Source organism: Oncorhynchus keta, chromosome 10 (assembly GCF_023373465.1).
Source record: "Oncorhynchus keta strain PuntledgeMale-10-30-2019 chromosome 10, Oket_V2, whole genome shotgun sequence".
NCBI classification, from domain to species: Eukaryota; Metazoa; Chordata; class Actinopteri; order Salmoniformes; family Salmonidae; genus Oncorhynchus; species Oncorhynchus keta.
The window spans coordinates 33,252,484-33,278,192 of NC_068430.1; the positions used below are offsets into that span (position 1 = coordinate 33,252,484).

Consider the following 25,709-nt stretch of genomic DNA (forward strand, 5'->3'; position numbering starts at 1 on the left):
GCAAAGCACCCCCACAACTTGATGCTGCCATCCCCATTCGTCACAGTTGGGATAGTCTTCTGCTTGCAATCCTCCCCTTTTTCCTCCAAACATAACGATGGTCTTTGCCCCCAAGTGCAGTTGCAAATCGTCGTCTGGCTTTTTTATGCCGGTTTTGGAGTAGTGGCTTCTTCCTTGCCGAGCGGCCTTTCAGGTTATTACATTTACATTTAAGTCATTTAGCAGACGCTCTTATCCAGAGCGACTTACAAATTGGTGCATTCACCTTATGACATCCAGTGGAACAGCCACTTTACAATAGTGCATCTAAATCTTTTAAGGGGGGGGTGAGAAGGATTACTTTATCCTATCCTAGGTATTCCTTAAAGAGGTGGGGTTTCAGGTGTCTCCGGAAGGTGGTGATTGACTCCGCTGTCCTGGCGTCGTGGGGGAGTTTGTTCCACCATTGGGGGGCCAGAGCAGCGAACAGTTTTGACTGGGCTGAGCGGGAACTGTACTTCCTCAGTGGTAGGGAGGCGAGCAGGCCAGAGGTGGATGAACGCAGTGCCCTTGTTTGGGTGTAGGGCCTGATCAGGTCTACTATTTTTTTCTGAGGTCTTGGCTGATTTCTTTGGATTTACCAATGATGTCAAGCAGAGGCACTGAGTTTGAAGGTAGGCCTTGAAATACATCCACATGTACACCTCCAGTTGACTCAAATGATGTCAATTAGCCTCAGAAGCTTCTAAAGGCATGACATAATTTTCTGGAATTTTCCAAGCCGTTTAAAGGCACAGTCAAGTTAGTGCATGTAAACCCACTGGAATTGTGATACAGTGAGTAAGTGAAATAATCTGTCTGTAAACAATTGTTGGAAAAATTACTTGTGTCATGCATGAAGTAGTAATTGACCTGCCAAAACTAGTTTGTTAACAAGACATTTGTGGAGTGTTTGAAAAACAAGTTAAGGACTTCAACCTAAGCGTATGTAAACTTCCGACTTAAACTGTATTCATCGCCAAACCCACTGGCTCCAGGTCATCTATAAGTCCTTGCTAGGTAAAGCCCCGCCTTCTCAGTTCACTGGTCACCATAGCAACACCCACTCGTAGCACGCGCTCCACAGGTATATTTCACTGGTCATCCCCAAAGCCAGCTCCTCATTTGGCTGCCGTTCCTTCCAGTTCTCTGCTGCCAATGACTGGAACGAATTGTAAAAAACTAAATATTTAAAAAAACTTTTTTTTTTTTAAACTGTTTTTTTTTAATTCACTGAAGCTAGGGTCTCATCTCCCTCAAACTTTAAACATCAGCTGTCAGAGCAGCTTACCGATCACTGTACCTTTACACAGCCAATCTGTAAATAGCACACCCAACTACCTCATCCCCATATTACTTACCCTCTTGCTCTTTTGCACCCCAGTATCGCTACTTGCACATCATCATCTGCACATAGATCACTCCAGTGTTAATGCTAAATTTGAATTATTTCGCCTCTATGGCCTAGTTATTGCCTACCTCCCTTCTCTTCTACATTTGCACACACTGTACATAGATTTTTCTATTGTACAGTGAACCATGTTTGTTTTATGTGCAACTTTGTGTCACACTGCTTTGCTTTATCTTGACCAGGATGCAGTTGTTCTCAACTGGCTTACCTGGTTAAATAAAATACTGCCATCCTATACCAGGCAGTGTCAGGAAGGCCCTAAAAATTGTCAAAGACTCCAGCCACCTTGTCATACACTGTTCTCTCTGCTACCGGACAACAAGTGGTACAAAAGCGCGAAGTCGAGGTCCAAGAGGCTTCTACCCCCAAGCCATAAGACTCCTGAGCATCTAATCAAATGGCTACCCGAACTATTTGCCCCCCCCCCCCACACACACACACACACCTCTTTTACACTGCTGCAACTCTGTTTATTATTATCTACTAACCAGTTCCCCCTAACATTGACTCTGTACTGGTACCCCCTGTATATAGCTTCGCTATTGTAATTTTACTGCTGCTCTTTAATTATTAGTACTTATATTGCTCTTTTTATTTTTATTAAAAATGCATTGGTGGTTAAGGGCTTGTAAGTAAGCATTTCACTATAAGGTCTACCTACATCTGTTGTATTTGGTGCATGTGACAAATAAAATTAGATTTGTTGACACTCAAACCGGTGCACCAGGCACCTACTACCATACCCCGTTAAATAGCACAAATATTTTGTCTTGCCCATTCACCCTCTGAACGGCACTGGTACAAAATCCATGTCTCAAGGCTTAAAAATGATTCTTTTTGGGGGGGGTATCAAGGAATGGACAGATAAGTAATGTTTGGGAAAGATTTTGCGACGTGGTAAAAGAGGATGATCGTAGTGTGATGATTGTGAGGCTCTATACAAATTTGACAGTCTCAAGACCGGGACTTCAAATATGCCCGTCACGTCAAAGGAACTGCAGTATACTGTTCAGATGGGTTAAATGGAAACAAATCTTTAGACCTACAATCACTCACATAGCCTGCAGAATTAAGCGTTTCTTGCAGTAACATTATACACCAAATGTAGGCAAAATGCTGACTCTGTAACAGGAGTGAAGAAATATGATATTTCTTTCAGCATCTTGAGAGTATGCGAATGCTCAGTTAGATACCATCTGTAGCGGCACCATATTTATCAGCGTCATAAAAGCTGATAGTATTTCAACCACATAACTAACATATGTATCAGAAACATGTTGGGTCGTTTTAACAGCTTTCCATATCCTTAAAACCGGTCAAACTGATGGAATTTAGCAAGGAAAATATTTGCCATCTCTTTTTTTTTGGTTATTGCATATTGTCCCCAAACATCTTTGTTCCATTAAAGAAGATGACAGAAAACTTTACCGATGTCAACTAGATTGAAGCATTCATTTTATTTATTTATGACATTCTGTCAAGTAAAGGTTTATCTAGTCTTCTAGGGCAACATATGACCGTAGAGAATCTGCATGCATCTAATTATAGACAAGGCCTACCAAAATGTCAGAAATTATAAGCAGAAACATCTAAAATCAGGCCCAAAAAAATCCTGCCCCCCTGTCAAAAATAAAAAAATAATTCTGCTGTCTTTGACTGTAGCTTAGTGTATTTTCTATATTTACAAGTAAGAGTTGGGCGCAGGCCTCAGTTTTTCACATATAGTCGGGCAATTGTGGATGGGTTATTAGCAATTGCGGGCGCGGGTTTACAAACATCTGACCCGCGCACGACTGGTATGTGTGTGTGTGTGTGTGTGTGTGTGTGTGTGTGTGTGTGTGTGTGTGCAGTGCCTTCGGAAAGTATTCAGACCCCTTGACTTTTTCAACACTTACGTTACAGCCTTATTCTAAAATTGATTCAATGTTTTTTTCCCCCCTCTCAATCTACACCCCATAATGACAAAGCAAAAACAAGTGTCGAAAAACGGAAATATCATATTTACATAAGTATTCAGACCCTTTACTCAGTGCTTTGTTGAAGCACCTTTGGCAGCGATTACAGCATCAAATCTTCTTGGGTACGACGCTACAAGCTTGGCACGCCTGTATTTGGAGAGTTTCACATTCTTCTCTGCAGATCCTCTCAAGCCATGTCAGGTTGGATGGGGAGCGTTGCTGCTGCACAGCTATTTTCAGGTCTCTCCAGAGATGTTCGATCAGGTTCGCCCCCAGTCTGAGGTCCTGAGCTCTCTGGAGCAGGTTTTTATCAAAGACTTCTGTACTTTGCTCCGTTCATCTTTGCCTCGATCCTGACTCGTCTCCCAGTCCCTGCTGCTGACAAATATCCCCCGAGCTTAAAGCTGCCACCACCATGCTTCACTGTAGGGATGGTGTCAGGTTTCCTCCAGAAGTGACGCTTGGCATTCAGACCAACGAGTTCAATATTGGTTTATTCAGACCGGAGAAACGTGTTTCTCATGGTCTGAGAGTATTTAGGTGCCTTTTGGTCAATTCCAAGCGGGATGTCATGTGCCTTTTACTGAGGAGTGGCGTCCGTCTGGCCACTATCATAAAGGCCTGATTGGTGGAGTACTGCAGAGATGGGAGAAACTTGCAGAAGGACAACCATCTCCAGAGGAACTCTAGAACTCTGTCCGAGTGACTATCGGGTTCTATGTCACCTCCCTGACCAAGGTCCTTGTACCCCGATTGTTCCGTTTAGCCAGGCAGCCAGCTCTAGGAAGAGACTTGGTGGTTCCAAACTTCTTCCATTTAAGAATGATGGAGGCTACGGTGTTCTTGGGGACCTTCAATGTTGCAGAGATTGGTGTCATTCTGGAAAGTTCTCCCATCAATCCTATCTCAGAGCTCTACGGACAATTCCTTCGCCCTCCTGGCTTGGTTTTTGCTCTGACACGTACTGTCAACTGTGGGACCTTATAGACAGGTGTGTGCCTTTCCAAATCATATCCGATCAATTGAATTTACCGCAGGTGGACTCCAATCAAGTTGTAGAAACATCTCAAGGATGATCAATGGAAACAGGATGTACCTGAGCTCAATTTTGAGTATCATAGCAAAGGGTCTGAAAAATTACGTAAATAAGGCATCTTTTTAATACATTTGCAAATAAAGAAATCTAGGTTTTCGCTTTGTCATTATGGGGTATTGCGTGTAGATTGCAGAGGTTGTAACAAAATGTGGGAAAAGTCGAGGGGACTGAATGCTTTCTCAAGGCACTGTATATATGTATGAGCGTGTGTGTATGAGAGAGAGAGAGTCTCACCATGCAACAGCACGTCCCGGAGGGAGCGGCTCTCCAGAGACAGGCGGGCCAGCCGTGGGGCGTGGTCTTTCCTCACACGCAGCCACAGGTCCTCAGTACGCTCCAACCGCCCCGTGTGACCTTCCTCCAGCTACACATATACATGTTATTGGTTGAAATCTCATAGGCAATTGTACAAAACAAACACAGCTTCTCAGTATGCTCCAACAAATGTTTACGACATTCCTCCACATAACACCATCGGGGAAAAAACAGTGTGGGTCTTTAGCAATCATGACAATCACATTCTCAGTCATGGCAACAACCCTCAAAAGAAATTCAAACAGAAAATCAAACTTGTTGCAAAACAAAAGCCATGACTGACGAGGGGCTTAAGTGAAACATTGCAAGTAAGCAGGCTGAGAGTCCCAAGACATAGCATGAACAGAACCTGGCAAAACTGGTTGAAATGTCATTATCACAACAAGAAAATGGTTGATAGTTCATTTTAACATAATTGCAAACAGTTTTTCCCGCTGGGAAAGTAGCAGCCAAGGCAAAACCAGATGGAGAGTGTTTAGGTGCATGAAAAACAACGTTTCCAGTTTGAGACAAAATCGTTAGCCGAGGCTGGGTTGGTGTACCTGTCGCAGGGAGGCAGCAAAAGCGTCGTGGGAGCTGTTGAGGCGTGTTCTGAACTGGGAGCAGATACTCTTCGCCAGCTTGGCAGCACTCAGGCTCTCTATGGCATCCTGGGCCACATTTCTCTTCCACTCTGGTGTGATGGCAGGAGGGTTCACAAACGTTATCCTCTGGATGATCTTCATAGGGGAGGAGAGAAAGCGGGAGAGAGAGCATTTGTGAGTTGCTATTTTGCTAATGACAAATCAAGGTTGTTGTTATTCCAAAAAACTACTATTTAAAAAATCATATTCCAGAGGCTTGACTGGGAATTGTTACTTGTTTGATCTGCTCCCAGACAAGTCTCGTAACAGAGGATCCTGAATGGAAGGTCACCTCCACGTGATAGGCAGCGTTAAGGATCTGACCAAGACAGGAAGAGAGATGGAGAGAAAACAGAACAAGATGTTATTATTTCAGTTAAAAAATTGGAAAAATGTAATTACATAGTCTTTTACGTCGTCTTTTGAGGAATCCTATTAGCTAACGTTGTGACTTTACACACACCTGTTTGAGGTGGTTGGAGGTGACGTTGTGGACGGAAGACTCCATGTTGGACTTCTCCAGGCTGTTTAGACAGCGCTCAAGGGTTCCTACAAAGCTCTCCCTCAGGTAGTCCACAGAGCTGATCAGCTTGTTGGCCACCGCTTGGTTTAACCTCACAACTATCAGCTCCTGGATCTGGTGGATGCAGGATTTTATAACCTTTGAAGTAACAGGCTCTCCATTGGTCGCCACTATGAGGTCTGTGAGGTCAGAGAAAGACACATTGAATGAAAGCGTGAGTGAAAGATAATGTGGTGAAATTCCACAGTGACATTTTTCAAGTAGGCTAAATGGTCTTTCTTACATTAAATTCATAATTTGTAACCTGTCAAGTGGTATTCAATGTTTTTGACAAAGTACCATATTGACACCTGCTGCTGACTGAACAATGGATCTTCCTCCCTCGCTCCCCCCACCATGCCAACTATTTGACACTTCTGCATTTTGCAACTAATCATGTCTTTGGTGGCATCTACTTTTTGTGTCAGCTGTATGTCCCACATTAACAATTAAGGTCCTTTTAGTTCCTACACAGGTCACCTCAAGATTGTGTCTTGTCAACTCAGTGTCATCCATCACCAAGTGAAGGTCAGTAGTACATCTATGGTATGCTATTATCTCAGAGACTTTTGACAGCATCAGTCTTTAGTTGACCTTTGTACCTGTGAACTCCAGGTTGGCAGCATCCTCCAGCAGCTGTTCCTTCATGCTGCTCAGCGTCTCCACGATCATCTCCTTCATCTCCTCCTGCTTGCGGTTGGCAATGGCCATCAGGGAGGTGAACAACTCGCCCTCCTTCTCCCGCGTGTACTCCAGCCGCCGCGGCGTGATCTGCAGGTCCCTCTGCATGTCAAAGGCCTGCAGCCAGGGAGAGAAGGATAAGTCAGTCTGCCACCACTATCATTTTTCTCTACTTCAAATTAAACAACTTTGTTACACATTGTGACACTATATAGATTTAATTAGCTAATTGATTGAGTCCCACACAGAAGTCCCTCTACTCCCCTGGTTGATGAAGAGGTCGAGGCAGCGGCAGTGCACCCCGTTGAGCAGGTTAGCAGCCTCCACATGCTGGAAGTGGAGCACCTGGCGGGTGAAGGGCACCAGGAGGCGGTGTAGCCTCTCAAAGGCCTCCCCCAGTACACTCTGGGGCTTGGTGGCCAGGCTGGGCGTCTGGGAGGGGGCTCCGCAGGAACAGTTCCCTACTGGGGTACTGAGAAAGCCTAGGGACAGCAGTTGCTTGTAAAGGGGGCTCTTCTCCCTCTCCAGGCGCCGGCTGGGCTCGGGGGAGGCCTCGGCTGGGATACGGATGAAGAAGATGGGGAAGGAGAGTGTATCTTTGACTTTCCTAAGCTCGGCCACCTGTTCGGCAGTGAGGGTGTCCTGGTTGAGCGCATAGAGTATGATGGGAACCACGTTACGCGTGCAGTCCTCCAGGGCCTCCTCGATGGGCTGGACACTGGGGCATGGCACCACCATGATTTTCGCCTCCTGACAGAACAGGGAAGATACTTCAGTCATTCAAATGGTCCTAGCAGCACTCAGACACTTATATAAATGTTGTAGAGAAATCTAAACACTTATCAAAAGGCTAATTCTCTGGGATTCGTTTTTTAATCCAAAGATTTAGGTTGAGCAAATGGAGGGAAGTACACAATATTTCTTCAATCACCATTGGCTCCAACATACAATCATCAACAAGATGGTGGTAGTAGTGTACAACAGTCACATAACAGTTTCTAACTTGGACATAAATGAGTGCCACCACCCATAAACACAAACAGTCTGGTCATGGGAAAGGGTATGGGAGGGCAACAGAAAACCAAGCAAGAAAACATTTTTTGCTCCACTTTTGATGAATTATACAGTAACAGAAATAGAACGAGAGGGGGAAAGAAATGAGGGGGGAGCACAGTGTAAAAGAGAGAAATGACAAACGCAGCCACACAAAGGAGGCAGTTAGTCCTGTCTCCAAGAAACAAGAGCTGTGGCCAACTGAGCAGTTTCTTTGGAACAAAGATCGGTTGTAAACAAATTTTTCTAGGCTATCAAAATAAATAGAATGTTTGAATTTTCATAATACAATCGATTTCCAAATGTAGTCCAACAGCTGAATATCTGTGGGCTACTTTATCACAGCTATATCAGACAATGGACTGTTTCAACCCGCAATCTGCATATCTTTTCCCCTTGCAGTCTGAAAAGTTGTCTAGATAGAGACACATCTAACATGCTGTCAAACTTCTAATGTGTCACTTCAAAACAGCATTCTCCAATAATAGCATACTTGGATAGTCTATGCTAAAGATGTCTCGACCGATTGTTGAAAACAAGCAGGACATTCTAGGCTATATGAATGTGTGGCAGACTAATGTCGGGGAGGTTACGTAGCTCTGAAACACGCACCCAAAAGGTTAGCACTATCCCAGTTCTGTGTATCACTGTGTGGGGAGTCCAGGGGAGATGGGGTGGGGAGGTAATTAGAGAGTTAGTGCTTTCCTCTACTGGTCTCCCAAAATGGGGCGTTACAATTCTGCCATGGCTGTGTGAATGTCACAGTGGGCTGAGAGCTGCTTCCCTGCCTGCCTCTAGCCCCTGAGTATACAGCAGCTGGGTACACCTCTGAACCACTGCTCTGACTACATCATTAAACCACATCTTATCCCACCTACCCGTCCTGGCACATGCGTTTGAATTATCATGAGAAGTTTAAACCAGGTTGACAAGTGTATAAAACATTACATTATACAGCCCAATTTGACAGCTTCTAAGGTAAGGTCTCTTTCATTGAGTAAACAATAGCAATAGCTCCCCATCTAGCCTACCATACATGTATCTTATTTTACTAGGCAAGTCAATTAAGAACAAAATCTTATTTACAATGACTGACTACCCTGGCCAGACTAACAACACTGGGACAATTGTACACCGCCCTATGGGACTCCCAATCACGTCCGGTTGTGATACAGCCTGGAATCAAACCAGGGTCTGTGAGGCCTCTAGCACTGAGATGCAGTGCCTTAGACCGCTGCGCCACCCGGGAGCCCAATGTGACTTTCCTTTAACACTGAAAACAAAACAGGAAAAATAAGATGGGTACAGGAGCACCTCCACTTAATGTTTACTCATGTGTGTAAGTAATCAAACAGGTTGTCACATATAGACTTACTCTGGCTCTGTCACTGCTCCATTCATACTCAGAATCCTGCCTTGACAATTTAACACACAAAAAAAAGAGACCAAAACCAATAACAGGGCAACCTGACATATATAAGCTCATTTTGGGCTCCAAATAATAAGCTTGCTATTAGAAATCATTTGGCAAAACACCGAAAAAATAAAAAGGTAAACCATGACATGCGCTAATAAACAGTGCCTTCAGGGAGGCATCTGGGCATAACCATGGAAACATCATCACAGCGAAGGGTTTGGAAGTTATGTGCCCTGGTCATGTGAATCGCATCAGATCAGGGCCATTATGTGGTGGAGGGTGGGCGGGGGGCCAGGCGGCCGACAAAGCAGTGCAGGCAATGCCAGCAGGGCTGTCTGGGGCCTGTCGACAACCAGCTAAGCGAGGCCTTTGTTTGAAGGATTAAGCGCTACTTTTTTCAGCCAGCACGTGACAAGTGAGCACAGTGCACTCCACCCACCAAGGTATGTTGATCAGCCGAGCAAGATGGGCTACATGTTTATCCACCTGGTACAGGAGTCAACGAGTCCTCTGTATGCAACACCACATCACATTGTCCTGGTGCCACAGAAAGAAATTGAACCCAGAGAGTTCTGACTAACATGGAAAATCTACTCTGTGCAATAATCTGTGTGTCAGCTAAACCATGTGTGAGAGCTACATTTCCAGCCTGGAGAGAAATATTAAAAACAAGCCTACCCTTCTAGTTCCCATTAGAGAACGAACTAACGTATCATCAGTGGGATGACGGGAACGGCAAAGTCAGAAACTCACTCATGTGCCAACCAAACAAGCATTTATAATATCAATGCTGTAACGTCAATGAGCATACCAAAAAGTAAAAGGACCCTTTACCATTAATCCTGCTACTCTGTGCTATTTGTAGGCTTACATGGTAAACAGACTCCCACCATCAGAATCCTCCTCACATGTCCAAATTGCATCCAAACAAGAACCTTTATATCCAAGGACCCCATTCACTAACTGTTGTCACCCCTACGGTCCGTCGGGCAATCTCAAACCACCTGGTTGGAGACTGCTTCTACCCGCAGGCAGTGCAGATATTGAATAGCTGACTGTGTGGCTAATGTTTCTTCCGCATGTACATGGAGTAGCCAGCCAGGGTGCTCCGTGCCGGGGGGGGGCGCGCTTCCCCCCCAGGGTAAATACTAGTGGCCTCTAGAACATTCTAATGCTTTGATTACATCCAAAATACACTTAAAATTATAAATACTTTAAAGACATGACTTTACAATTAAAATGACTCAAATTGATGAATGTGTTAGTTGTTTTGGATATTATGTAGACCTAGGTCTATATTATCAGGACTATTTTCTACGTAAAATGACTAAAGAACGACCGATAATCGTCTGGTTCAATATATCTGGCGGATATTGGCCTTTAGGCTATCGGCCCTTCTCTACCAGCTTTGCGATGTAGAGGGACTATCTATGCCAACCGCCACTCACCGCCTGAGCCATGAGCACTGCACAATGCCGAGGAATGTCTAGCTGGGAAAATCAGCAGCAGAAGCATGGCGGCTCAATCTCCAACAAAGGTGCAGCGTTGAGAAATTGATGAATTGACACAGTGCCCAAAATCAAACTCCTGTTACAAATATTAGTGAATTCACTAATAAGGCTCGTCTCAACATGCCCTGACATGCATGCAATAAGCAAGCTCGCTAAGCATATAGCTAGCTATGTGACCTTTTAACAAAGATTATCAGAACTAACCCTTTCATCTGTGGTGCTAGCTAGCTAGATCAGCTACTTTGCGAGCTACCCGGCTAGATAAATATGGTGCTCATATAAGAGCTAATAGCCAACGTAGCTAGCTAACGTTAGCTGATTTACAAACACGAAACCATTTTTAGCAAAGACATCTCACTTGCGGTGTAAAATTAGCCACACTGAATAAAAATATAAGATGCAAAAATTTCAAAGATTTGACTGAGTTAAAGTTCATATAAGGAAATCAGTAAATTGAAAGAAAATCATTAACCCCAAGTCTATGTACTTCACATGACTAGGAATACATATGCATCGGTTGGTCACATAACGATTAAAAACAACAAAAAGTTGGGGCATGGATCAGAAACCACTCAGTATCTGTCTGGTGTAACCACCATTTGCCTCACACAGCGAGACATGTCCTTCGTTTAGAGTTGATCAGGCTGTTGAATGTGGCTGTGGAATGTTGTCCCACTCCTCTTTAACGGCTGTTGCCAACGGAAGTTACTTGATATTGGTGGGAACTGGAAAACGCATTCATACACGTCAATCCAGAGCATCACAAACATGCTCAATGGATGACATGTCTGGTGAGTATGCAGGCAATGGAAATATACATTTTCATCTTCCAGGAATTGTGTACAGACCCATGCGACATGGGGCCGTGCATCCTTATGCTGAAACGCAAGGTGTTGGCGGTGGCTGAATGGCACGACAATGGGCCTCAGGATCTCGTTGCGGTATCTGTGCTTTCAAATTGCCATTGCTAAAATGCAATTGTGTACATTGTCTATAGATTATGCCTGCCTGCACCATAACCCCACCATGAGACACTGTTCACAATGTTGACATCAGCAAACCGCTCACCCACACGAAGCCATACATGCGGTCTGCCACACAGTTAAAACCAGGATTAAATCAGTTTAGAGCAAACTTCTCCAGCGTGCCAGTGGCCATCAAAGATGAGCATTTACCCACTGAAGTCCGTTGCAATGCTGAACTGCAGTCAGGTCAAGACCCTGGTGAGGATGACAAGCACGCAGATGAGCTTCCCTGAGACGGTTTCTGACAGTTTGAGCAGAAATTCCTCGGGTGTGCAAAACCAGTTTCATCAACTGTCCGAGTGGTTGGTCTCAGACAATCCCGTAGGTGAAGAAGCCGGATGTGGAGGTCCTGGGCTGGCGTGGTTACACTGGGTCTGCGGTTGTGAGGCTGGTTGGACGTACTGCCAAATTCTCTAAGACGACCAAGTATATAGTAGAGAAATTAACACTAAATCCTCTGTCAACAGCTCTGATGGACATGATTTTTATTGTCCTCAGCACAAGGTGCACCTGTGTAATGATCATGCTGTTTAATCAGCTTCTTGATATGTCACACCTGTCAGGTGGATGAATTATCTTGGTAAAGGAGAAATGCTCACTAACAGGGATGTAAACAAATTTGTACACACCATTGGAGATAAATAAACTTTATACATATGGAACATTTCTGGAATCTTAGATTTCAGCTCATGATCCATGGGAACAACACTTTACATGTTGCGTTTATATTTTTGTTCAATGTATTTACTAGTGTGCTGATCTGACCAGCCATAATCGTATCTGTAAATTGACAGTTGATAGTCAGATTAGATGATTGTCATAATAGGGAAAGAAAGTGTTCAAAAATTACAAAATAAAAAAGGTGGAATGTTTATGGACCAAGAAAGCTGTAGATCAGCGCACCTGTGTGCATTCTCACTTCTCAAACTACGGGCAGATATGAGCCATTCAGACAGAACTTCCATCGTCTTTTCACCTTATGAACATTTATGGCTTGTTAGCAAACGGCATCGCCATTGAGCAGGTTCTCATAGCAGCAGTGAACAACACCAAGTGACATGAGCAATGGAGAGAGATGTGAAAGGAAGCAGAGTTACACCTTCACTCTATCCAGTCGTAGCATAGGATCAAGTTACAACACGCCCATTTCTTGACAGATGGTGTTACTATCCAATTGAGTTGTTTCAAATTTCATCCTGGGTTGTTTAGAGATGCTTCCTGACAGCTGAAGGAAAATAACAAAAAAATAAGTTGCATTGAATAGATGTTATTTTATATTCTCAAACTAACAGCAGTGGCTATATTATGTCCTATGCAAATGTTGATCAGCAGATTAAGTCCCAAATGGAAAGCAAACAGATTGTCATCTGTAGAACCATAAACTGTACTCAGCCAAAACAAGCTCAATAACAATGCATGCACAATCCTATTGAATATGCACACACCTGTATTGTGAGGAGGCCTATGCCATCTTAATTTACCCAGTTTATTATTACCATTATGTTGTTATGTAGTTCGTTTTCAATCTAAGTCACAATTATTGTTTGATTTTAAAATGAATGCAAACATGGCAGTTGCTGGAAAATGTCCAAATGTATTCAGACCACTTCCCTTTTTCCAAATTGTATGTTACAGCATTATTCTAAAATTGATTAAATAAAAATAAAACTATTCATCAATCTACACACAATACCCCATAACGACAAAGCGAAAACAGGTTGGACATTTTTTGCAAAAGTATTACAAATAAAAAGCTGTGTTCAGACTTGAAATTGAGCTCAGGTGCATCCTGTTTCCATTGATCATCCTTGATTTTTCTACAATTTGATTGGAGTCCACCTGTCGCAAATTCAATTGATTGGACATGATTTGGAAAGGCACACACCTGTCTATATAAGGTTCCACAGTTGACAGTGCATGTCAGAGCAAAAACCAAGCCATGAGGTCAAAGCGAATTATCCGTAGAGCTCAGAGTCAGGATTGTGTTGAGGCACAGATCTGGGGAAGGGTACCAAAACATTTCTGCAGCATTGAAGGTCCCGAAGAACAGTGACCTCCATCATTCTTAAATGGAAGAAGTTAGAAATCACCAAGACTCTTCCTAGAGCTGGCGGCCCGGCCAAATTGAGCAATCGGGGTAGAAGGACCTTTGTCTGGGAGGTGACCAAAAACCTGATGGTCACGAACACATAGCTCTAAAGTTCCTCTGTAAAAAACCTTCCAGAAGGACAACCATCTCTGCAGCACTCCACCAATCAGGCCTTTATGGTAGTGTCCAGACGGAAGCCACTAGTCCGTAAAAGGCACATGACAGCCTTTAGCTGAAGTCTATAGCCTGAATGCCAAGCATCACGTCTGGAGGAAACCTGGCAACATCCCTACAGTGAAGCATGGTGGCAGCATCATGCTGTGCGGATGTTTTCAGCGGCAGGAAGACTAGTCAGGATCGAGGGAAAGATTAACGGAGCAACGTAATAGAGAGATCCTTGATGAATACCTGCTCTAGAGTGCTTAGGACCTCAGACTGGGGCGAAGGTTCACCTTCCAACAGGATAACGAAGAGCCCGGACCTCAATCCCATTGAGCACGTCTGGGACCTGTTGGATAGGAGGGTGCGGGCTAGGGCCATTCTCCTCAGAAATGTCCGGGAACTTGCAGGTGCCTCGGTGGAAGAATGGGGTAACATCTCACAGCAAGAACTGGCAAATGCGGTGCAGTCCATGAGGAGATGCACTGCAGTACTTAATGTAGCTGGTGGGTGCCCCCCCTCCCCTTGTTCAGAGACACATTGTTAAATTTCTGTTAGTCACATGTCTGTGGAATTTGTTCAGTTGATGTCAGTTGTTGAATCTTATGTTCATACAAATATTTATACATGTTAAGTTTGCTGAAAATAAACAGTTCACAGTGAAAGGACATTTCTTTTTTTTGCTGAGTTTACATTTGTAAAAATTACAAAAACCTGTTTTTGATTTTTCATTATGGGGTATTGCTTATAGTTTGAGGGGGAAAAACAATTTAATACATTTTAGAATACGACTAACGTAACAAAATGTGGATGAAGTCAAGGGGCCTGAATACTTTCCAAATGCACTGCGTTTTCAAAATGCTTACTACCTCCAGCTCATATTGCAGTGTTAGGTGACGTGACGATAGTCTGCCTATCGCTGCCTATGTTCATGAATGGAGGAGCTCTGCAATTACCAATTGAGTAATTCAAAAGGCTCTCGCACATCTGAGCTATCTTTTTTTGTATGGTAGCAGTTGAGATGGAAAATGATTAGGAACCCACCCACAACTCTTGATAGGATCACTGCTCTTTAATAAGCTTAACGTATCGGCCTTCAGAGCTTTTGTGAGTTTCTTTTCAAATTAGCACCCTTATGTAGACCTAGCCCCACCCACATCCGTTTCACGCATCGAATGGGGTTTGAGTCGAAGAAAAACAAAGTGTGCTACCACATAACAATATGCATTTCATAAATATTCAAATAAAGTTGAGAAATAAAAAGTAGTTATTTTAAATCATGGCCATCAAAACTAGGGATGCACGATATATCAGTTAACATATCGGAATTGGACGATATTTGCTAAAAATGCCAACATCTGTATCAGTCCAATGTCTTGTTAAGCCAGTGCAAAACTGATGCCAAAGCGGACGTGCACACCTATATAACGTAGATAAATGACGTAATGACACCACGTAAAATTGCGCTACACGTTCAACACAGCATTCCTAACCTAGCCCATAATGTCTGCTGTGTGGATCGAGCAGTCAACAAGTCAAGCAATCATTTGATAGAGTAAAAACTTCAGCAAGACAACTCAAAGGCGAAATCCATTAACGCCAAGATAATGGAATTTATTGCCCTTGACAATCAACCGCTCTCTGTTGTGGGTGATGTTGGCTTTCGCAACTGGTCGAGCACCGGTACACACTAATGTTACCACGTGCGTTATTTTTCCAGATGTTGCCTACCGGAGTTACACAGTAATAGCGTCACTGCTATTAGTTTCACGTCATACTATGGTCTTTGCTTGTCAAAAAAGATATATGTCAAATAACAGTTATATTATAGAATGTTGTGTTTTCTGAATTTGCACGAGCAAGCCAAGCGCCACCACTACTATCAGTAGCACTTACAAAAAAAGTCTGCAAACAAGCAAACACCAGCCACAAACAATGTGTTAACAATACCAGGTTGGTAATAAAGCATTATTTGTTTGACCGCAACTGGGGTAGCTAGCTAGCTTTAGCTTGGTAACTAGCTAGCACCAATACAACTACCCTGTAAACAATGACCAGTAGAAACTGCAGTTATTTTCACTATACTTAGCAATGATTTAGGAATCCTTGTGAGTAAGTATTAGCTAAGTAGCCACTTGTTGTTTGCCTATTGAAATTGTACTTCATGAAAATAAATAGCTAGCCAGCTACTTAACCCTGTCGCCCAAAGCTAACATTATAAGCAGCCGGCTAGCTTCATCTGGCTTGTGAGGCTCAACCGGACCGGGTTATGAAGCTAGCCACAATAAGGATAGGGCACAATAGTGGAATTTGCACTTTGCCTTCAAAATAAAAGTACCTCTTTGAAAGTGATGCAGAAGGAATCATGTCATATTTAGACTATATAATGTCAAAGGTTGGAATGTGAAGCAATGAAATGGGGTATCAGTCTACTCGGGTGACACCCACAGAACACAACTGTTTAGAGTTTACACAAAAATGAGCATTGTAGCTCTTATCTTGGAACTGTGAGTGTGTGAAATCACCTCCCCAGTCAGCCTATGGTGTGTATTGACATTCATATTGCACTGTACATCTTTACTTAAGGATTGGGGATCAATGAAACGGGGTATCAGTCTACTCAATATGCAAGACACACACACACACACACACACACCCCCAACATCCTCCTCAGAGTTATCAGGAATAGTGTTCAATACACATAGGTTAACAATAAATGTGGCTCAATTCACAGTTGTTTCAGAGTCCCGCAATAAGAGCTACGACAGTAATGTTCTCTGGGTGTCACGGAGTAGACTGATACCCCATGTCATTGATCCACAATCCACAGGCAAGACTGCACAGTGAAATAAGTATGCCCACAATGCAATTCTAAAGTATAATACATCCAGTGTTACGTCAGATTGTCAAATTGTCTTTTGTTGATTTTATATAACATTCCAACCTCGTTTAGCATGATCTATTCAATTATGGCATAATTATACTATTTGCGTCACTGTCAATTACATACTTTTATTTTGAAGGCTAACCACAAAGTTCTCCATTGTGGCTAATCCATATTGTGGCTAGCTTCACGGATGGGTCCGACCACCGTTAATCAAATAAGAACTGTCTTATAAATTAGGGTTATTTTAGATGACACATAGCTATTAAGTTAGCTAGCCAACTATAGCTACTGAAACAGATTTTCGTTTTGCCATGTTTTTGTGGAAGAACATTGTTTGCATCCATCAGCTAGCTAGCTTTTTTAAAATAACCAGCACTGTAGGTGCGCGAGACAACTACCAGCATCATAGCATATGTATCAATGAATCGTTGTGACATGAAATTCAAGTGATAGTGTAATCAATTTGTAATAAAATTGTAACAACTACGTAAAAGTATGAATGTATGAACGCATTAAATTGTGACGTGCAGTCATATTCAGATAAGCGAGCTTATTTGACTCGTCAAACAGTGTTATTTGATGCATCTTTTTTGACATGCAAAGACCCAAATGGCGTTCCGTAGAAATCCTGAATGAGACAAACTGAACAACGAAACAGCACAGCAAATAAGTGAAAGAAATGTTTTGATTATGTTTTACTGGTAATGGGGACATATGTAAATGGCAACAAAATAATGTGTTGGTCAGCGTGGTGTGTGTGTGTAACCTTTATTTAACTAGGCAAGTCAGTTAAGAACAAATTCTTATTCACAATGGCGGCCTACCCCAGACGACGCTGAGCCAATTGTGCGCCGCCCTATGGGACTCCCAATCACGGCCGGATGTGATGCAGCCTGGATTCGAACCAGGGACTGTATTGATGCCTCTTGCACTGAGATGCAGTGCCTTAGACCTCTGCGTCCATGTGTGTGTGTTAACTATTCAACTGTACAAGAATGCTTAAAAGTCCATTAAAATGTTTTATATCAGCAATTGTTTTTTGCGACAAGGAAAATATCGGTTTCGGTCAAAAATGTAATATCGGTGCATCACTAATCAAAACTGTTAAAGACATTTCACACCAGCAGAAACAATTATCAGAAGCAATTAAGGATAACGGAAACCCTGGTGTACCTGTAGCAGAGGGTGGTGCAGGGTGATCTCCAGCTCGGCTAGTCTGTGGGCGGGGTCCTCACATTCCTCCTGGATCTCCAGATCCTCTCTGGGCACCGTATCCCAGCGCCCACAGTGGGCCGCCAGCTGGTGCACCAGCTCATACTGGCCGGGCAGTGCCAGGCTGAGCCGCGTCTGGCGCCCGTGGGTGAAGCACAGCTTCCTCCTCTTGCAGGCAGTGCCATGAACGCCATTGCAGGCCTCGCCCGCCACGGGACCTAGGGGCAGGAGCCGCTCCCCCAGCAGGCAGTTGAGCAGCTGGTAGCGTGCGGCACAGTCCTGGCCAAGAACCAGGATGTAGGGGGCGCTGCCCACGCTGCTGTGCAGGAACTCCTCTTCATGCCGGGGGAAAAAGATGTAGCTCAGCTGACCTGGGAGGAGAAGGTACAACATGTAGAAGGTACAACACCGCCTGGTACAGCAACTGCTCAGCATCTGACCATAAGACGCTACAGAGGGTAGTGCGTACATCCCAGTACATCACTGGGGCCAAGCTTCCTGCCATCCAGGACCTATGTAATAGGCGGCGTCAGAGGAAAACCCATTAAATTGTCAAAGACTCCAGTCACCCAAGTCATCTGCTATCGCACAGAAAGTCCAGGATCAAAAAGGCTCCTTAACAGCTTCTACTCCCAAGCCATAAGAATGCTGAACAATTAATCAAATGGCCACCAGACTATTTACATTGCGCCCCCCCCAATTGTTTTTTTACACTGCTGCTAACTATCATCGATGCAGTCACTTCACCCTTACCAACATGTACAAATTGCCTCAACTAACATGTACACTGACTCGGTACCGGTACCCCCTGTATATAGCCTCGTTATTTTATTGTGTTACTTTTTACTTTAGTTTATTTGGTAAATATTTTCTTAACCATTTCTTCAACTGCATTGTTGGTTAAGGGCTTCTAAGTAAGCATTTCACAGTAAGGTCTATACTTATTCGGGCATGTGACAAATAAAGTTTGATTTGATGTATAGAAGGGAATAGTGCTGGGGGCCAGGGGGGGCTTGGGTCATTGTGCCTCTCCCTTCTGAAAGGTAAGGAAGGAACCTTTATTCTTCAGGTATTAGACATAGAAACAATCTGCATATGTTGATAATACAATGTAATGTTATATAACACCAACAAACAATCCACTTTATCTTTGAGCAAATTCCAATGATTGGCTTACAATACAGAAATAACTTGCTTCAGCTTTAACTGGACCTGTTGTGAACTGGTGTCTGGCATCCCTCTGTCTGCACTTCTGGCATATGAAAGGCCTGAGGGATAATCTATTGTGTTTACTTCAAAGCCCCTCAGACTCATCTGGTATCTCCTGACCCATCTCCGTGGCAACCCATATTAACAACAAACAATTCATCCTGGCTCATCACAGGAAGTGGTCATAATCCTCCATGATGCTGAGTCATTGTCTATTTCAGTTAAACAAGAGACGAAGAACAGAGGCCAGAAATGGAATACCACTCCTTTCTCCCTCCCCACCCCTTCTTTTCTCCCTCTATCACCATCCTGTTGTTCTACAACTGTTAATCTGGTATTACCCTGCCTAGTGTTTGACCTAAAACATTATAGATGCAGAAACAATCCAATGAATGATTGAACCACAGGAAATGCATTTTAAAAAAGATACCTAATGTACTGTCTACAGGGCAATTCCACAATAACAGACTCCGATTTTTCACTTTAAAAATGTCAAAAAAACTATTACTAGAGCTTGAAGCATGTCATCTAGCATGACAACCACTGTGGTTTGTTGTTAGCCTTTACTATGAAGGTTTGACAAAGATACATACATATTGTATAGGCCCACTTGATGGGAAGGGTATGGTTAGATTGGCTTTTCCCATGAAATTTGACATTCTAGATGCACTAGATTGAAAGAAAGAGAATGTTGAAAAACATTATTGGAAATGTAGATGCAAGTGTGTGTGTACTAGTGGAGATACTAAGCCCAAACACACCTTAAAGCTGTGGTTTTCAACTGGTTTTACCTCAGTACCCAAATTGAACCAGGTCATGATCCAATTCACATCGTGATTTTATGTTGCCAAAATCCAATGCAAAAAACTACTTTTAATGCTATATTGGATAGTAAATGTACCAATTGTATGACAGGGGAACAACAGTCCCACCTTTTTATGTCAATAATTCCACCAGTTGAGAACCGCTGCCTTAAAAATGGACAACTAGAGGTCCTCCTAATTTTGGGCAGTCAATTAGCCCATGTCTGCTAACATTATTTAGATAATTATTTAGATAAGTTAGCTGGCTAAACTATCTAAACCTATAGTAATCATTGTCAAATTACCAATCGGGGGCCCCCATCAATTATGTTAGTGACTCTCACTCAGATATCATATTCCAAACTGCAAACATTTCTCTCCGCCCCATGACAGAATGTGTAGAATTGCAGCAAACATGCTTTAAAATTGCAACATTCTCTCTATGCCCAATAGCAAAATGTATAGACTTTCAGGAAATTAACTTCAAAACATATTCTCTCTCTGCTGTCAAGAGGGGGTTGTTAAAATATTCTGCTCACATGATGAATACAGATTTTTTTTCTGTCCCACACCCCCATTAAAATTTGCCCATCCCTGCTCTACAGAGTAGCTCTTTACATAGTTCTACAAACTTTAGCGCAACAATTTTTGGAATGCAACACAAACAGAGCTCCGTAGCTCAGCTTTCGTAGACTGAAATCCCTTTGGGACAGGAGGTTGGGCTTAAATGACAGCCGTATACAGTGGTGAGGAGGAGCTCAGTAGAGCCTTTGTGTCCGGAAGTAATTTAGCCATTAATTGTAGCCATTGACATTATGTGGAGTTGCTATTTTCTCAAGTCAATTAACTTGACATTCCTGGATAACTCATTATACTAATAAAGTCTGATTTAAATCAACAAAGAGTTTAAAAAAGGAGAAGAGTACAATACTGTACATATCTGGCAGTGTTGGCAAAATCACTACATATCCCATTGAACCATGCAGGGAGAAGCTGTCACATTTTCAAGACCAGTAAGAAACGTTCAGCAAAACCTACGCCAATGACGGCGCTGGATCTCAAAACTGAACTTAGATCTGTGTTAAGTAGCAATGATAGCTCAAACCAGTCATGACTTTTCAACAAAATAAATAATTTAAGTTTCTTTCCAGTACATGTCTTTGTTCGATGATTGTATAACTAGGAAAGGAGTATTGAAGTTGAGGGTGCAATGTTTATGAAGTTTGGCAATGAGGACAAAAACTAGCATAGTTCAGCTAGCCAGCTAGTTCAGCCAGGGAAAATCTTGGGTCTGGATACAGCTGGGCGCACATGCACACTAGGATAATTCAGGACACAGATTGTAGTTTTTATGCCCTGATATCAGGAGCTGGCAGCAAAAAGTTTGATTAAACAATTCAGAGACAAACTAATACATCAGTTGACACATTTATGGACAGCGAATCGATATACAATCCCAAAATCAGTTGCACCTGTCAATAGTAAAACAAAGTTTCAAACAATGTTTGAGTGAACCCAAATCCAGAAAATGAATGGTGAAGTGGCTTCCGGACTTGGTAATCTCCTCCTCCTCACCACCACCAGTATACCTTGGCTCAAAAGAACTAATCTCCTAAACAGGAACGTGAGAGTCACACCCACACCCTGCTCATCAGCCCACTTACTTTGAGGTCAGGCAATCCCAAATCAACTAGTTTAGTGACTACTTCTATGTTTATCACCACCAGTACATGTTTCCTTTTAGCCTCAGTTCCTTAAGTGGGAATCTCTGCATATTTGTGGCACTTTATGTCCTATTGTTGAGAAAGACTTACTTGTCCTAATCTCTTCATTCTTTCCCTCTAAAATCCTATTTAATGCATTTTCTACAGTCGACGTGTTGGCAAGGAAATCTCTTTCCGGGAGAGAACAATCTTGTTTTTTCCCCAGAGGGGAAACAAGACATTTAAGCCTACCTCATCACCCATTCAGAAGACAGTTCAGCTTATTTTTATTTTACCTTTATTTGAGTAGGCAAGTCAGTTAAGAACAAATTCTTATTTTCAATGACGGCCTAGTGGGTTAACTGCCTGTTCAGGGGCCGAACAACAGGGGCCGAACAACCTTGTCAGCTCGGGGATTCGAACTTGCAACCTTTCGGTTACTAGTCCAACGCTTTAACCACTAGGCTACCCTGCCGCCCAAATAATAGTTATCCACCTGTTTTGTCATCCCACCACTGTATATAGATTGAGTACAGGTCAGAACCCTGTGTGCCCTGTAGGAAATGCCCTACCTAAGCAGAACTTGCACACATTCCCAATTAGAACATTATGGGATGTGTATCAATTCTGCTGTGCCGTTTCCAATCCTCCTAGAATGACCACAATCAGAAGAGTTTCCATTCAAACTATGGCTAATATAGAGTGACAGACGTTCCTGTGTTTGTGGTCAGATATGTTTACGGGGCTTGTCGATGGGCTTTATGCTGGAAGAAACAATCATATTACAATTACAAAAAAATGTTAAATGTACAATTCAAGAGTTAGTTGAGTGGTCACTCAACAAAGGCAAAATCTGTATTTTTTTTAGTGTGAGATTTTTGGTAATTTAGCACACTCATATCCAAAGTAGTAAATGCATACTTTTTTTTCTGAATATAAGTTTCTCAAATGCTAGTCAGGATAGGCCTACATGTTAATAAAATGTGTTTATCATATTCTTTATCATTTGTATAATTTACTTCCTTTCCCAAAGGATCACTGATTGTGATCCAAATGTAAGACAACAAAATGATAATTACTGTAGAATGTAAAATAATCACAGGGTCATTCAATGACAGGCATATAAGTACTGTAGCTGCATGAAGCCGCCATGGATAAATGTAACCTCAAGAACTGTGTGTGAGACATTCAATAAGGCCTAACCCTACCCATGTTTAGCGAAGCACGATGTATTCTGAGAAATGTGGGAGTTTTACTCTACATTATGTTGTGATGATGCCATGGTTAATTATATTGGTAACAAATCCGAAGAGCTGCACATCTTACCTGCCTCCAGAGCAGCTGCCTCGGAGCTGGCGGCCGATGCGCAGGCATTACTGTAGTTCTGTTTTATTTCCCGAAAAAATGCGTTGGTCTCTTTCAGATTATTTTTTAGTTGTATGGAGTGTTTATTGTAGCCGTTCAAGATCCGGGTTAATTCTCGAGCTAAAGGAGTTACTTTCTGCAAATTTCCGCCACCGATCCCCTCCATGGCAATTCGAGTCTGCAACGAGACACAAATGGGAGAACGTTCTTCTCTTTAATACTAACGTAACGTTACCACCCTATGAACCGAATATAGTAGACATATGGGTCCCAGTCTAATTGCCATTGAAAGTTAACTACTGGACAAGGGTGCAGGGAGTGATCGTCTCACTTATTTGGATTTCCAGTATTGTTCAACTACTTTCATCAGCATCCCAAATGTTTGATTAACCACCTCTAGCAGAGGAAAAAAACCTAGGGAGTGCCCCGGGCCATGAATGACAGACAATCAGTCCAAAAAAAACCACAGTGATTTAAACGCACGGTTTTGCAGGCGAAACCGCAGTCGCGGGTATCGTTAATTTACTGCCGTGGGTAACTAGCGAATCACTGCATCAAAGTGCACAAATAAACAAACTCACTTTGAACGGAAGATATCTTGATAGCCAATGTCCTCCAAAATAATTGAACAAACGACTGGCTTAGCTAACATTAGATGTACACTGTTTCTAGCCCTAACTACCTTGCAGGGTCTCAAAGTTAGTGAATTGAGATGGCCAACTACGCTAGCTAGCTCCGTAGCTTAATTTACCTTCCTGTCCTAGCCAGCAAACCAGGCATCGTATTCCATGCTAATCTGTTTTAAAACAATTGCCACATTACCCCAACCGACGTCATTACGTGAGCTCCCTCGAGCATTTTTTTTAACTGGTGCTATCTACCGAGATCCTGCTAATTTGATGTCTAACCAGAGATACTTTTAAGAAAATAAATTGTAAACTCCATTCGATTGGTATTAACGCCCGCGCGGTGCATTCTGGGCATTCTGGGACAAGGCGCGCACATCTTCAAGGAGTGAATGGGAGTCAATTGGGTGCGAGCTCAAAAATACAACATTTGCATAAATTACTGGAATAAGACACAAGGCATTACACATATTATGTAAGATAACTAACTTGTTCTCGCATTGCTTTGAAATTGTGACATTACGAGGAAAATAGGCAGGTTTCTCGACTCAATCCCTGATTTCTGGAAGGGATTGCGTGACGCAGCACGACAACGTGACCATTCATTGGCCATTGAAATCCCTATTAATTCAGGGCTTTATTGACATGGGAAATATATTTACATTGCCAAAGCAAGCGAAATAGATAATAAACACAAGTGAAAAGAACAATACAAAATTAACAGTGAACATTACACTAACAAACGTGCCAAAGGAATAGAGACATTTCAAATATGGCTATATTGGGGCGGCCGGGTAGCCTCGTATTGGACTAGCAACCGAAAGGTTGCAAGTTCAAATCCCCGAGCTGACAAGGTACAAATCTATCATTCTTCCCCTGAACAGGCAGTTAACCCACTGTTCCTAGGCTGTCATTGAAAATAAGAATTTGTTCTTAACTGACTTGCCTAGTTAAATAAAGGCAAAAATATATAATGTAACAATGTGCAAATAGTTAAAGTACAAAAAGGAAAATATACATATGGCTGGTATTTACAATGGGGATTGTTCTTCACTGGTTGCCCTTTTATTGTGGCAACGGGTCACATATCTTGCTACTGTGATGGCACACTGTGGTATTTCACCCAATAGATATGGGCATTTATCAAATTTGTTTTCTAATTCTTTGTGGGTCTATGTAATCTGAGGGAAATATGTCTCTCTAATATGGTCATACATTTGGCATGAGGTTAGGAAGTTCAGTTTCAGTTTCAACCTCATTTTGTGGGCAGTGTGCACATAGTCTTCTCTTGAGAACCAGGTCTGCCTACAGCGGCCCCTGTCAATAACAAGGATATGCTCACTGAGTCTGTGCATAGTCAAAGCTTTACTAAACTTTTGGGTCAGTCACAATGGTCAGGTATTCTGCCACTGTGTACTCCCTGTTTAGGGCCAAATAGCATTAACATTTGCTCTGTTTTTTTTGTTAATTCTTTGCAATATGTCAAATAATTATCTTTTCGTTTTCCCATGACTTGGTTGGGTCAAATTGTGTTGCTGTCCTGGGGCTCTGTGTGGTCTGTTTGAATCACCAAGGTGAAGTTGATTTTATATTCACACATTCGGACATTCAACAGACATTCACCTCAAGTCATTTAAAAATGTAAAAATCAATAACTAATTCACAGTTTGTCACAGAATCATCAAACTAGATATGATTTATTCTATAAATGTCTAGCATACTTTTACAACTGTTGTTTTGAGTAGACATTCCAGTTGACTTGATAGAAATACATAATCTATCAAATGCCATTTAAAGCTGTATAAATCAATAACTAATTCACCGTTTGTCACAGAAACATCAAACTAGGTATAATTCATTCTATAAATGTCTAGCATAGCTTTACAATCTTTGTTTTGAGGAAGAATTCCAGTTGACTTGATAGAAATAAATAACATCTATAAAATGCCATTTAAAGCTATATAAATCAATACCGTTTTCACTGAT

General features: G+C 42.4%; 1 protein-coding gene across 1 annotated transcript in view; it reads right to left on the reverse strand.

Moving 5' to 3' along the window:
• LOC118388530 (dual serine/threonine and tyrosine protein kinase) overlaps positions 1-24,120 on the reverse strand; it is a 45,878-nt gene extending 21,758 nt beyond the window's left edge. Inside the window, exons 1-9 of the mRNA XM_052526883.1 lie at positions 23,920-24,120; positions 23,059-23,275; positions 17,979-18,388; positions 6,928-7,414; positions 6,586-6,780; positions 5,885-6,123; positions 5,657-5,740; positions 5,341-5,517; positions 4,718-4,847 (exon numbers count right to left, since the gene is read on the reverse strand). Coding sequence (XP_052382843.1) covers positions 4,718-4,847; positions 5,341-5,517; positions 5,657-5,740; positions 5,885-6,123; positions 6,586-6,780; positions 6,928-7,414; positions 17,979-18,388; positions 23,059-23,275; positions 23,920-23,955 — 1,975 coding nt within the window. The 5' untranslated portion in view covers positions 23,956-24,120. The remainder of the gene's footprint in view (positions 1-4,717; positions 4,848-5,340; positions 5,518-5,656; positions 5,741-5,884; positions 6,124-6,585; positions 6,781-6,927; positions 7,415-17,978; positions 18,389-23,058; positions 23,276-23,919) is intronic.
• Between the last annotated feature and the right edge of the window lie 1,589 nt (positions 24,121-25,709).